General features: G+C 32.4%; 1 protein-coding gene across 1 annotated transcript; it reads left to right on the top strand.

Annotated features, from left to right (window-relative positions):
- Window positions 1-3,155: 3,155 nt before the first annotated feature.
- LOC137929043 (ATP-binding cassette sub-family B member 10, mitochondrial) lies at window positions 3,156-15,383 on the top strand. Its single transcript, XM_068772100.1, has 10 exons — window positions 3,156-3,585; window positions 5,357-5,563; window positions 6,277-6,479; window positions 8,263-8,397; window positions 9,447-9,593; window positions 10,625-10,856; window positions 12,087-12,364; window positions 13,144-13,227; window positions 13,684-13,842; window positions 14,840-15,383. Exons 1-10 carry the CDS (start codon window positions 3,219-3,221, stop codon window positions 15,134-15,136), a joined length of 2,109 nt encoding a protein of 702 aa, XP_068628201.1. The 5' UTR covers window positions 3,156-3,218; the 3' UTR covers window positions 15,137-15,383.
- Window positions 15,384-15,619: the final 236 nt, after the last annotated feature.

Below are 15,619 nucleotides of genomic sequence, written 5' to 3'. Positions count from 1 at the left end.
AAATAAAGCTGCTCGCCAAGATAAGTTAAGGTACCTAAACTACAATCACGCAACTTGTTTAATACTTGTTTTGTAGTTATTGTTTGTATGTAAATATTTATTTCACCTATTTGTTTAATTTGAATACGTATTTGTAGGTGACATGTCATTTATGATTAGAGTCACATTATGTACTGTGGTAAAGTAAACTAAGTAGTATTAAGTTGACATTGTTGATGTTAATAAAGATATTTATAGATATGTATAAACGTACTAAATTGCGTGAAGTATATACACAAGAAATCATTCATTGGTCATTGCCAGATGTGTACACATGTATGTAGAGGTTTATTTTTTAAATAGGTACTTAACTTGACGTAAAATTCAATTTCCTAGTAAATGTTATTAAATGTTTAGAAAATGTAATTCATCGGTCACTATGTAGAGATAGATGTATATTATCAGTCGTAACATTAATCTTATTATATCTATGCCGTCTGCGTAGTAAATTACATAATTCAGAGCATCTTTTCTCAATCCATTAAAATCATATATAGCAACCCCACTCGAGATAACTAGAGTTTCTTTACCTTAAAAGAGGTCTTAGGCTACGCCACTGTGCCCTGCCGCCTCGCAGAATCTGCAAATGCCACATAAGCAGTAGCGAAAATGCAGTCAAAATTTTTTTTCTTAGACCTATTTTCATTTCTTTACAGATATATCATGATTATACAAATAAAACCTATTAGTCAGTTTTAAAATATTACATGTATTTAGATACTGCAATTTTTAATCTGTAATCCGTTTTAGAACATTATTTAATTAAAATATATTTATTTTTGTTATAGCAGCGTCCCTCGTGAACATGAAATATTGTAGTCTAACATGGTTGAACTTGTAAATTAAATACTAAGACGACAAAGTAAGGGAAACATGTATATTGATATAGCGGTTTAACAATTGAGTAGGGTGTGACGGTGACCTTTAAAATTACTAAACATTCGCTGGGTCGAACCTTCCAGAACGTCCGTTTACCATTATACAACATCTATTACATCCACCCTAAGTAATATACATTGTATTCTATAGTTAGAGTAATAAAATTAATAAAATCCAAATATTTTTTGGACATGCTTTCAATAATAACTGTACCTTTAGGTAACTATTAAGTAATTTATTTAAAATAATAAGGGTTTGTTTGCTTTCATAGTCATTATTATGAATAATTCTTTTGTTACAAAAGGTGTGTCATTGTTATTAAAAGGAAAAGATAAGATGTATTTTTAACTACAAATCAAGTTTGGAATGTAATGGTATTATACAGTACTAATCCACATGTTAACTACATAAAACCTTTTATAAAAATTAAAAGTTCTGAGAGTATATGTTAGAAAAAGACGAAAAATAAAAGATGCATAAAAACGCAAATAAAACAACACCTCGATAGTTAGTACCTACTAAAAGTTACTGCTGACGAAAAGGCAAACCCGAAACATTCCTTATTTACTTATTACTCTGAACAACTGGTTATAAAGATATTGAATGTAAAAGTATTCTAAAAATATAGACATAGCAGTTAGAGAACTTGCTGTGTTGAATATGTGTCAAAACTGTATGAAAAAGTGATTTACTTGTGCAACCATAATAAGTTAGAATGATGTTGATTACATTAAAGACTTAAAGTATTATAGATGTTTTGTTAAATCTCTGTAAAAAATCATAAAGAAATTCCAGTACCTAAATATCGCAAGCGACAGTAATACAATTGTTTAATTTTGTTTTTCTTTTCTGTAAAAAATGAAAGGCGTTTGCTTTAACATGCAATAAGTTTTAGATACTCTAAACATGAAATATAAAACACTGAAGTAACATTTTGTTTCCTATGAATTTTGCTTAATAGATAAATGCAAAATTATTGCTAACTGAATTTTCTGAATGTTTAGTCTAAATAATGTTCAAAATATATCGTTCATGTCCTAATTTTGTTATTTAAATTGGCAAATGACAATTTTCCTTTATTTAAGACAAATACTTATTTAAACCCAATAATATTAATAAATGTATTGTGACTGTTAAGTTTCAACTGCATAGTTTTATTCGAAATACTGGTGTCATTTAACATTAAATTAGCTCGAAATACATGTTTATTAATTGTAATATCTGAAGGAGATGTAATAAGCCAAAAAAATATTAAAAGATTATTTATGACAACTTCTTTCTTTTTTTATATTATCATGGTTTACAATCACTTTCTCGCTTGTTACAAAATATATTCCCTTTTTTGTATCAAAAATCACTGATAAAATTAAAACCACAATAAAATAATAAAAACATAGTTTTGTCTTCAAAACTATTTCTAATGAAACTTCCTTGATAGTCTGAAGATTATGTTTTTAAATGCGATAAGAAATAATTTACATTAAGTGTAACGTTACGGTTTCTATTCTTTTAAAAAATAGTTTTTTCTTGTCAACATGTTTTTTTTTAAATTATGATACAAAATTAAATTCCTTATATTTAGAAATAACAACATTTTTCATGATAATAAACGTTTCAGGATTTTTTAACTTTAATAATTTAAATGTATTTTGATACATAACTAAGTATATTACAAATAGTACATTTAACTTTAACAATTATAAAAATAATAAGTTTTATATTTACTTAAAATGTTGCTTTAGTTTTATAAGTACAGTAACTGACTTATTGTCATAATTGTGGCTAGTCATAATTGGGAATTTTAAGCATTACTTGTTCAGTTCAGAAAAATTACCTATTAAAAATGTGAGGTAGTATTACATGTTTAACCAGTTAAATCTATGTTGTCAAAAAATTAGTAAGGAGTAAACGTTAAACATCTTATCTACTTATTGTTGCATTTATTGTAACGAATTATACTATGATTTTATAAGAGTAACAGTCGCACTAGTTTATGAGTATAACATTGTATAACAGGGGTTTCTACGCACAAGAACAGTCGATTTGGTCATAATTAGCATAAAAAACCAACTGTTTTATTTTATAAAAAGTTTCAATAATTATTTGTTTTTTTTTTCGATTTTCTATTGTTTTTCTGTACCGCATCGGTATCGACACCGTATCTGTGGCCTGGTTGTCATAATGACTTAACAATGACACTGACATTACAGTTCTACTTTATTTTTCTAAAGATTCTGTGTTCCACTGACAGACTGTGATGTTTATTTTATTTTTCAGAAGTTTTCAAAAGTACATAAAAAATGTTACAAAGAATAATTCATACAACTTTTAATGTTAGAATATGTAATAGACAAAACGCAATACTGTTTAGAATCCCGGTAAGAAATCAATCGAGTCATTATTGTGGATTCAGGTTATATTCTAGTCATAAAGTTTCAGCGTTACGAAATTACTATGAAAGAACTTCTTTGGCGGGCAATAGGTTACCGTTTTTTAGCCCAAAATTTTATAGCAGTCAGGTGGATACCCAAGGAAAGAATGGCCAGGTAGAAAGTATACAATCAAAAACCACAATGGAGACTTCTAAGAGGGTCGATTTAAAGTCAAAAAAATCAGAAATAAAACGCTTGTTTTCTTTGGCAGCGCCTGAAAAATGGACCCTTACTGGTAAGCCCATTCATCAAAGGGACATTTTAATTGTTTTAAATAATGAAAGGGTTATTTTATATGTTAAATAGTCCCTTATTGTGGTAAAAGTTAAGAAATGTGACTATTCCATCGATAGTGGAGGAGGGAGGGAAACGGGATGACTAACTAATTATGGGATGGTGTACCCTCACCTGATTTTCAATTGTCATAAATGCATATATGTTTTTTTGGCATTTTTTAAATTTATGGTTTCCCTCAAACTTCTGGGACTTAAAATTGAGGATATGCCAATCATCTCTATTCCTCCTCTTCGAAATTCAATTCACAGTTTCAGTTCTGTCACAAATTGGATTTTTCCAGAATCATTTTAGAGATAATTTTAAAATTACAGAGTGCAATGCCACCTTGTCAGTCTTCAAAATAGATGGTTTTACCTTTTGTTTTTGTAGATCGACTTATTTTTTAAAATTACAGCAATCATTATTTGGTAAACTTGATGTACTTTGCAATAATTCTTTTATTAATAATTTTTCATTCATTATTTAATAAAAGTAATTTATTTTAATAATGATTTCAATGTTTAAAGGCCAAAATAATGCCAGATTTATTTAATTTAACTTCTCCCAAATCTCCAATACAAATTTAACCTCCTGTTATTTAATTAAAAAAATATATTTTCCACAAAAATATGATAAGCAGCTATCCATAACATCAAATATTTTTCAACACCATACCTAACTCATTTTCATATACCTATTCCCTAACTTTTAACTATGTACATAAAACTCTGTGAATGATTTAAAACATCAGTTACAGCTATTTAATTAATTATCTGTTATTAAGACTGCAAGTTATCATGTACAAATTGTAATTCCAAACAAACAGTTTTTGAATTGTCCATTTGAAAGCAGAAATTTTGTATTTATCATTAGGAATCCTTATTTAAATTGTCTATGTAACATCATAAAGCAAGGCAGCACAAGAGCAGTCATCACGATGATCTTAAAGGCAGACCTATGCCTTGCATTGGGTGTCTATCGGCTGATATAATGATGTAGTAATATTATTATATCTTGTCTATTTATTGCAAGTCATTTTTATATTTAAACCAGATTTTGTGCATATTCATTACACATTCCTTCTTAATCTATTTTGGTTAGGTTAATTATAGCCTTTGAACCTCAATATAGGAATTATATTAAAATAATATAAACAATACTAGTGATTTGACTTCATTTAAAAAAGCAGAAAAATATGTTTCTTTTATTTATGCACAGGAAGAGATTTATTGTACAGGTGCTATTGTTACTGAAAACACTCTTGTATCTAAAAAATCTTTAAATTAAATGGGCCAGTCAGATGAATAAATATGTTTGCTTCTGCAAGTAAGATAAAAAACTGTTTATATGCAAGTTGTATAGATATCAACAAAAATGTTATTGTGTACCACAAAATAACAAGTCAGCAAATGATTTTCTGAATACTTATTATATTGATAACATTTTAAATAATGGTAAATGTATTGCTTGTAATATGTTTGAAGTTAATATATATAAATCTCTTTAAGTCATATTTGAACTAATTAAATAGTTATTATGAGGTACAAAGGATACTGCATTGGTCTTATGTGTTTTTTTAAAAATTTCTGGCTACTTATTATCTCTATTTGGTTATAGTTGTAATTTATATATTCAAAATAACTTATGGACAAGAAGCGCTATTGAGCAGTATTTCTTTCTGAAGTATGTTTGGAATAAAATTTTAATTGTGATGTGTTTGTTAATTGCAGGTGCTATTGGATTCCTTATTGTTTCCTCAAGTGTTACCATAGCTGTGCCATTTTCTCTAGGCAAAGTATTAGATATTATTTATAGTAGTACAAATGATCTCGGTGCAACTACCGAGAAGTTGGATGGATTATGTTTGATGTTGTGTGGGGTATTCCTTGTTGGTGGTTTATGTAATTTTGGAAGAGTGTACTTAATGTCTATATCAGGTAATTCAAATTTCTTTAGATGTAATTTCATTGTAAATTCTGATAGAGTAAGATATGAAATCATATTCATTTGATTTTCATAAAATTTATGTTTACATATCATGTACAAAGTTTAGATGTTCGGAAATATAGACAGCACTTTTGCCTTAATATCCCAGAGTTTTTACAATGGAAATGTGTACAAGTGAAATAACAAACTATACTACTTGTATGGAGGCTCTGAAACAGTTTTCTATCTTAAAATATTTAATAGTAACTTGTTGAAGCTCCCTCCTTAGTTTCTTAGGCAAATATTACAGTAATAAATAACATAAATAAAAATTAGTTTTTAGTGTATTTTTCATTTTAGTGTATGGAACAAGGTATAATATTAGTGGCATTTGTAACATTAATTTTTTATAGAGAATATAATTGTTACATTGTTTTTATTTTCATAGAGATAATATTATAAATATTGTATTTAATACATTTGAAAATAAGTGAGCAAGTTAGTGAAAGATATACTAAATAAGATGGATAGAGAAAATGTTTATATTATGTCTACATGTAAGACAATGTAATTAGTTCTATTGACACATTTTACATCTGATGTTTATTATGTTACAGTGTAGTTATCTTTTAATAACAGTTTAATAACACTTCACAATATGTTTGTATATAAAGTATTAATAGGGTTTAAATTATTAATTACTAATTAAAAGCATAATTCTCAGGCCAAAGAATGACTCAATCACTGCGGAAGCAAGCGTATGCGGCTATAATGCGTCAAGAACCGGCTTGGTTCAACAAAACATCAACTGGAGAGCTTGTTAACCGTTTGTCAGCTGACACGCAACTTGTCGGTCGTAATCTCAGCCAAAATGTTAGCGACGGCTTGCGTTCTTTATTGATGACTGTTGCTGGTGCTGGGATGATGGTAAAACACTTAAAGAATTACTATGAATGTTTGTATAAGGTTGTAAGATTTATACAGTATGCAGTTTTATTGTCACTAAAGTTATTTATAGTAGTAAAAGGTGTTTATGAACCGAATGCAACTTTTACTCATTTTTACTTTGACGAGCCACATTTACATTTTTGAATATAGAGTAATATTTTTTTTTATTTTTGTTTCGTTTTAGGAGGAATCAAATCATATTGTGAACAAATTTCATTAATTTTTTATTTCGTTTTTGATCCTTGTATTTGGATTTGTATATTGGGGTCTCGTATTATTGTGGAATACGTCGTAATGTGAATTGTAAAAATATTGTTGGTCGCCACTCGAGAAACTTTTGACCCTAAAGGTCATTGCAAGATCTGAAGTGGCACGGGCCGGGCATATTGCGCAACCCAATGCCATTGTAGATTCTAGCTCAAAATAATATGAAAATATAATTAAAGTCAACATCATTTGGTTCGTGAACATTGCACCAAATACATATTGACGGTCATTATTTTTAAAAGATTAATCTATTTAGTAATAAATACATTGCAATGATAACCTATTGAATGGTAAATGTAATGATAATGAATGTGAAAATGATAATGATAATCAAAGTGACGGTATATTGCATATCGACATCAATTAATATTGTTAAACTGCTGATGCCGTCAGCGTCACGCCGTCGCTGAGTGATTTTTTTAGCATTTTAAAAAATATATAATTTTTCCTATTAATAATAACCCATTTCCTTTGGATTTTCATGTGTTATTGATTAGTTTTATTGCTTTGCGGTTAGGTATAACAATTCTCGTGTATTATACACATGTTTTTTGTACTCTGTATATCTGTTACATGATTTCTTAACGTAATCATACCTAAAGTATTACAAAACATTAAAAAAGTTGTATAATGCTACCATAACAGCTGTACCGCGGCATAGGGAATAGTGGAGGTGGGGGCCGAGAAAAAAGGTGCATGAACCCCCCGCCGCGCGACTTAACGCCGAACAGATACACTATCCCCGTTTGTTACAGAAACCTAAGGCGCGATACAGCAGTTTCGGTAGCAATGTCGTTAACGGGACTATAACTTAAATACACAAAATAAATATTGTCTGATCTGGATTAATACTAGGAAATGGATAATTATACCTACGCCATTTGTTAGTGATAACAAGTAAAGAATGCGTTTACATGTCCATGTTTTTTTGTATTTATATATATTTTTTGGCTTTATTTTTGAACTATGACTTCTATTGCGTATGTGATTTGGTGTGTCCTTGCATCAATATTTGTTCAATCTTTGACTTGATATGGACTTTATAAGAAAACGATGAGAGAACTTCGGAAAACCTAGCAAGAAAGAAATTGAAGCGGAATTTTTGGTCACAATGACTAAAAAGAAATAGATAGATTTTTACTTACTAATCTTTAAATTTAGTAACCATGTAAACCAATCGTTAAATCTGATCATAATTATTGACGTCCTCTAATTTAATCTGTTTGTTTTGCTTACAAGAAAGCGATTTTAAGATCACGATATTAATTCTGTGCGGCGAAAGGTTAAAATCATATTTAATGTCAGACACATGTAAGATAATATTTGACGTGTTAATGAATCGTCATCATCAGTAGAACGTCCACTGCTGGACATGGGCCTGGTCTATAGGTTTTCAATAAGACCAGTTGTTAGCGGCCTTAATACAGCGTGACCTCTGTTCGGTGTTAAATACCTGAGATTAATTTAAATTTAAACAATGAATAATCTTTTGTAGTTCTACATGTCGCCTTCGTTAGCGATGGTCGGGCTGTGCGTGGTGCCTCCGGTGTCGATGTTGGCCGTGATATACGGTCGCTTCGTGCGCGGCATCACGAGGCAGCTTCAAACCACGTTAGCTGACACAAGTGAGGTATGAAAACTCAAATTGAGTTCTAAGTTTAATTTCGTGACAGGACTACAAACACGGGTAAAATAAAATTTGGCGCGCTTTAGTACAAGATTATGCGAAGATGCTGTAAATTAAATAAAATATTACACAATAAAGATTTAAGAATATATGTATTTAAAATTATTTTTTTAAAATTACTTTTGTTCTCTTCTTTTCAGCTGAAAGGTACCCACTGCAAGGCTTCTCTCAAAAATTGGTACGATGATAGGCCTTGCTCTGCCTGCATTCAGCGACTTCCCGCGACCTTGACTATGTCGTCGATCTACCTAGTGGGGGTCGGAGCAATTTACTTACAACTAATGTAACATATGAAATAGCATTATAAGCGCATATAAACTTTGAAAAGTAAGTTGTGCTATTCCAGTTGCGTACGTGTGATATGAAAGACTAGTTATCAAAAAATATTTACCCTGGGCACTTACCCAGCTTGTCCGTCCCTTTATGGCATCCTTGGCAATGATACCAACAGTTCGTTCGCAGTTTGAGTAGTTATAAGCATTCCTACTCTTTCTCCTCGCTAAGTGGAGGTTCCATGGTGTAATTTAGCCAGGGTATCCGACATGTGACTTATGCTTATGTTATTACTTGGTGCACGTGTAATTAGATTGATTGCTATAATCAGATGGTAAAGTTGACCAAAATTTCTTAATCGATTTTTTACCCATCATCATAATTTCAACTATAAAAAGTCCACTTCTGTATACAGGACTTCTTCATAAATTTATCATAGGACCGGTTTGTATCCAGCGTTTTCCCATGCATTTCCTTAACAACGTCGTTCGTCCAGAAACTGAACAGACGACCTGCGCTGTGGTTACTGGTCCTAGGTCTACACTCCAGAACCTTAGAGCCTCAGTGGCCATCTGTTCTAAGCGCTATATGGTCTACTTCCTGTCACTTCAACTCGCCAATCCGCAGCGCAATGTCGGTTACATTTGTTCATCTATGGATATTCTGACTCTTGATTTGACGTCGTAGAGATATTATCTATATATGGTATAATTTTTCAGTTGGCTGAAGAAAAGATCTCTAATATTAAAACCGTGAAAGTGTTCAGTAAAGAACAAAAAGAATGCGAATCGTATGCACAAAGGATCGAAAACGTATTGACTTTAGCTTACAAGGAGTCTTTAGCCGTCGGAAGTTTCTACGGAATGGTAAGAAAATGCTAAACTATGTCAGATTTGTTATAATAAGAACAAATAATATATAAGAAAATGACTATGGAAAATCAATTGTTATATACTATTGTTTTACAGCTGGAAAATCTACGAGTGATGAATTTTTGCTAAATTTTATAATTTAAATTCGCATTAAAAATGTCACATGTTAACGTAATCAGTTATAAGTAGAAATTAAGAATTAATTTCAGAATCATAACTTTACACAACATTATAGGAAATAAGTGTAAAAGTTTCAGTATTAGTGTAGGTACAAAGGTTGAAAGTTTTTTGTTGCTACCTATTATAAATTCACTCCAGTAAAGTTTTAACACCTATAACCAACCATCCTTGATATCTTGCCACATGTAACGTATGAAATTTTAAAAAATATATGGACCTAAAATCATTATTAACATTATTTAAGTAAGATGTCTCGATTGGGTTAATCGAATTTCAAGTCAATTTTCACTCTCATAATTCAACCGTTAGGCAGGTTTTCTTAACCAAAGGCTGTCGTAAGTGTGTGAAATCGGTATGCCTTTATATGCCACTATACAGTTGGAAGCTGTAACAGTTATCTAATTGTTTAATGGGGTACATTAAACTCGTATTAACTTTAACAATAAAACTATAGATCTTGTGTACCATACATAATTATATTATTTACTCTACAGTTTTTTCTTCGTACGGCTTAAATTGTAGTTTCAGCCTATAGACGCCCACTGCAGTCATAAGCCTTTCTCAAAGATATCTATGGCGGTATACCATAATCGCCACTCTTGGCAGGCGGATTAGCGATGGCAGTGTGGTATTATGATACTTTGAGGACGCTGCAAACCATCTGGAAACTTGTTTGTAAGCAGTGGCAACCCAATGTACAAAGCGTGAATTATTTAAGATTGCATCACGGGAACCTAACTCGCGTTTTACTATCGTAAGTCGCAGTCCTCCACCGCTGGGACTGCCATTGCTCTAAGGTTTGTGTGGTACATATGATCTACGAACATAATTAAAGTTTTTCCTAGACAGGACTTGCGGGCAATACAATAATAATCCTGGTGCTATATTACGGAGGCGGTATGGTGGCAACCGACCAACTGACAGTGGGTCACCTCACCTCGTTTCTACTGTACGCTGCGTACGTCGGCATTAGCATAGGAGGCCTCAGCGGTTTCTATACAGAGTTAAACAAGGGCTTGGGGGCTGCGACGAGACTCTGGGAGATCATGGATAGGATACCTTTAATACCACAATCAGGTTTGTGTTTTAAAAATAATATAAAACTATTATTATGTCATTAAAAAAATGTAATGTGACTTTGCAAGTGATTATCAAATCTTGGAAAAAGTTGTGCTGTTTCCCATTACTACTATCACTTGTAACAGGCGAGCGTCAGTAACGCGGTGGTAGTGTAATGAGTGGTACGAGGCGCACTACTATAGAGTGATATGTTTAATGCTATCCCTGTATGCATATTTAGTATGTAGAGTAAAATCTAAAAACTAAAAGTATAGTCTATAGAGACTACGCTCTTTATTAAAGTAATGAGCTTTATGTTAATATGTCACTATTGGGTCTAACGTCAACATATGGACGTTAAAGTTTCGACTGACTAAGAAAACACGGGTTTACATGTTCAAAATTAACTTATTCATCAATGTAATTTTGATCAAGAAAAATGCAATCGCTTCGCTTTAATGTCTCTATAGCACTTTCGTCTAGATTGCTTCCGCAATTTCTTTCCCGGCTAACGCCTTAGCCAAGCTATAGCAACCGACCAAGTCCAAGTTCGGCTCTCTCGGGTGCTCTAAAATTCGGAACGCTAAACGAGTATTATCCGCCAGTGACAGCTCAAGCCGAGAGACTCTCGTGGCCCTTGAGCTCTGTGGCCTCCCAATCCCGTGTAGTTGTAGTTTAAAACGGCCTGGGCCGTGGCTCCCCAAAGAGCCAATGAGCTTAGCTACCTTAAAAGATGTTTTAGACTAAGCGATCTCAGCGCCCCTGCCCCATGTACTCGCGGAACCTGCAAATGCCACTTGGGCAGAATTACAAAAATAAACTAGTTAAATTATATCTTTTGCCGCAAAATGCGATATGCTCTTCATTAGAAATTCATTAGGTGGACTTGGAGGCAATTCGTAATTCAATTAATGTTGTTTTATCATTTTTGTTTATCTTATAATTTATATTGGGCAAGGGACTTTTCTGGGGAAGGTAGTGGCCAAAAATGTATATTATACACATTATACACATATTTTACATTTAGTCTTACATAAAGTTATAATAATGCGTTAGAACATCTAATTACACAAAAATCTCATTTGTGTTGATTCTAGTATACATCTACAGCAGGAAACAATCCAAACATATAAATATGATGGTTTCTGCCGATCTATGGAAGAGGTTTTGGGCGTGGCAAAAAAATCGTAGTGGCCAGAAAAGAACGGAGCATAAACGATATAATCTATATATTAATTTTTGTTCCAGGCGGTTTGAGGCCAGATGTGCGACCAAAAGGTGAAATAATATTAGAAAACGTAACATTTTCGTACCAAGGTTCACCCTTGATCAATGGGTTAAATTTACACCTGACGCCGGGGAAGTCAATAGCGTTGGTGGGACGTTCAGGGTGCGGCAAAAGCACTATAGCGTCCCTCATATTGAGGCTGTACGACCCTGATGGTGGGCGGATACTGCTCGACGGCGTGGACATTAGAAGATTGGATCCCGCATGGTTGAGGAGCCATATTGGTTTCGTCAGTCAGGTAGTGTACAATTTCTTTCGGTATATGAATGTATTTTTTAAAAACTTTAAACACGATAGGTAAGTAATGATAATCACACACTTAACGTTTTACACCATTAACCTATGTGAAAACAGAGAACGACAGTAAAGTTTTTATTAAAATTCTCGATTCGTTTCTAAATAAAGGTTCTGCAATATTTTAAATTATCTCTTTAACATCTCAAATACCAACTGCGTTACGGACCGACGGACGCAATGGACGCCATCTATGCATGTCGAGGTTAAACAGCCACTGCTTTACCGACATTAAATAAGCGCGGCACATTACAAAATAGAATTATTAAAGAAACTAGTTTATTTACATACATTTTACATCATTCTTTTTATGTTGTACCTGTTTTTAAGTCTAATTTAATTTTAATCAGACATCAAATATTCAAATATTTATTTACCAAAAGGTGAAACTTTGGATTGTTATTGATGGCACTTTAGGATAGATAAAACGATACTGATCACAATAATTAAATTTATAAACACTGTAATACAATATATATATAAATATTGTATTATATATATATATATATATATATACATATATACATACATTTATATATATATATTCAAATATTACAACATCAACGATGAAAAATAAACGATGTCTGGCCATAATGTTACATATATAAGAATTATTTACTCTACTGCCAAAATTTTAAAATTAATATTTAATTTTTTTTTCAACAAACTTAGTACTTTGTATCGAAATTTCGAGTGAATGAAAATAGATCTGTTGATTTTCAGGAACCAGTTCTATTTAGTGGATCAATTAAAGAAAACATATTATACGGCGCATTGGAAGACGGTGAACAAATAATCGACAATGACGTAAGGATCTATATGAAATTTAGTATATTAGATGATTATCTTCAAATGTAGAGCATTAGCAACCTTTGGAGTAGGTTACTATATTGATTAAACCTAAGTTCTTCCGAGGCTTAAAATAAAATTAACAATATAGTATCATTGCAGGCAACAATAGAATATACAATGCACTTTTGATGATTTTAGTTGAGACATAAGCTTCGTTTCATAGGGTATGAAACTGAATGGGCTCTAATGCTCTCTAGGGAACGTTAGAGCTTTTATGAGGACGGCAGCGTATCTAAAGGCAAATACGGGCGTTGTTTTATTATTATATATTTATTATAATTTTATTTTTAAAATTGATTAATTTAAGTGTCATTATTAAAAGGTATCATTGTCTTAAATAAATTTACTTTTGTTGATATAGTAGCGTAAATAAACAAAACTTGTTGTAATCGATGTATTATCGGTTGTCAGGGTAAAATGGAGCCCGCGTGGCTGGTGGCCGCGCGCACAGCGCAGCTGCAGGACGTGGGCGCGTCGCGCGACGGTTGGCAGCGGTCCGTGGGCGCGGGCGGCTCGCAGCTCAGCGGCGGCCAGAAACAACGCGTCGCCATCGCACGCGCCATCGTCAAGGTACCGAAATGATACTCTTTATAGATAATAAAATAAAATCATTGTTGCCAGGATAGTAATATCGATTTACGTCATTTTTTAATTTAAGATTAGTTATTCTATAAGAAGTGGCAGTGGCTGGAGTACATAGCGCAGAATAGATTGCCGTTGGAGCCTTAAAAACTAAAAGGGCAATGTAAGTCCATCAAGAAGAATGACCGTATTAGTGGTCGAAAACTCTGAATGCAAGCATTCCAGCCGATGTTATTGGGAATCTATCGGAGAGGCTTATGTCCATTAGTATACAACCTACGGCTGAAGTGGCACAATGAACTCTTTTTTTTGTGGTCACTTTAACAATATCCAATATTCTCTTAGGAGCATCAGCACGAGCTGTTACATTGCTTCTCGGGATTAGGAGGTTGCCGGACTCATATGTCGTTTACACGGAATCTCGGAAAAGACTTCAGACATAGATTGACACTCTACACCCAGTGCCTAAATACGTCTCGAATGATTGTTATTAAGAGGTGGTACGATTCTCAATTCTCCACTTTCCTTGCTGATACAACAGTGAAACCTTAGTATTAGCCGAGATACAACTCTAGTTAGGAAAAAAATAACAGAGATTTCACATTTCATAACTTCATTACGTAAGACGATTATTGCTGGACATAGATCTCTCCTATAGATTTTGAATAGGACCGGCAGAAATTGATAAAGTCTATCCACTTTCTGTGAACGTTCAACGCTTGTCGGTCTGGTCTCAATTCCTCAATATTAAGGCCCCAGCGGCCATCTGTTTTGAGCGCTATGTGGACGTTCACCGTCACTTCCGCTTGAACTACCCAATCAACAGGGCTACGTTGGAACGACTGTGGGTATTTCACATAATAGTGTAAAATATCCGATTCCATAAATGATTCTGCGAATTGGTTTAAAATTTTTGATAATCGAGTAATAACCGATATTGTTCACATTTTTTTTAATATAGTTTTTTTTTATATTTATTTTTCAGAATCCAAAAATCCTTATACTCGACGAAGCTACCTCAGCCCTAGATTCGTATTCTGAATTCCTAGTCGATAAAGCCCTGAAAGACATAAGCAAGGATCGAACTGTGCTCACTATCGCGCACCGGCTCAGCACCATACAGTCTGCGGATGAAGTGGCCGTCATAGACAAAGGGTTCATCGTCGAACAAGGCACTTACAGAGATTTGATGGCCAAAGAGAACGGCGTCTTCAAAGAACTCATCACCCATCAGGCCTTCACATCGAAATCCAGAGAGAAGAGCGAAATGCAAAGACAATAATGACGTCACTAACTCCAAGCGCAGGTCAAATTATACTCACGACTCAAATGTTGTTATTTATTTTTTAAATTATATTATTTATTTTTAACTGGGGGATTATAAAATATTTTTATAAAACGAAAAACATATTGCACAACACATTTAAGGAATATTAAATTTTTTACATAAATATTTGTAATATATTTTATATACATTCAACAAACTCATAATAACGCTAAAAAGATATGGCAAAAATATTAATAATAAAAAATAAATTTTCCTTTCTAATTTGCATAAGTATTTATTGTTCGCTATGAAATACTCAATACAATTTATGTAAATTAATTATTGTGAATACATTATTAAAAATTATTTAAAATAATATTTTACTAGAAAATAAAATGACACCTGTTCAAATTATTGTATAATACGATTTTTAAAATAAATCGATTAATTTAAGAAAAAAATCATATCGTAAAAAATGGTAGATAATAAAATTTATTT

The sequence above is a fragment of the Battus philenor genome, unplaced genomic scaffold, assembly GCF_028537555.1.
Source record: "Battus philenor isolate CCGP_79_NKW_IND1 unplaced genomic scaffold, ilBatPhil1.0.hap1 SCAF_11, whole genome shotgun sequence".
Taxonomy (NCBI): Eukaryota; Metazoa; Arthropoda; class Insecta; order Lepidoptera; family Papilionidae; genus Battus; species Battus philenor.
Note: the sequence above shows the minus strand (reverse complement) of the source record. Positions and strands in the feature narration are given on the sequence as shown.

Excerpts from the sequence above, each read along its gene's own strand:
- LOC137929043 (XM_068772100.1), top strand. The coding sequence starts at position 3,219 with ATGTTACAAAGAATAATTCATACAACTTTTAATGTTAGAATATGTAAT. Across the intron at positions 3,586-5,356 it reads TGAAAAATGGACCCTTACTG|GTGCTATTGGATTCCTTATT; the intron begins GTAAGCCCATTC and ends TGTTAATTGCAG. Across the intron at positions 6,480-8,262 it reads TTGCTGGTGCTGGGATGATG|TTCTACATGTCGCCTTCGTT; the intron begins GTAAAACACTTA and ends AATCTTTTGTAG.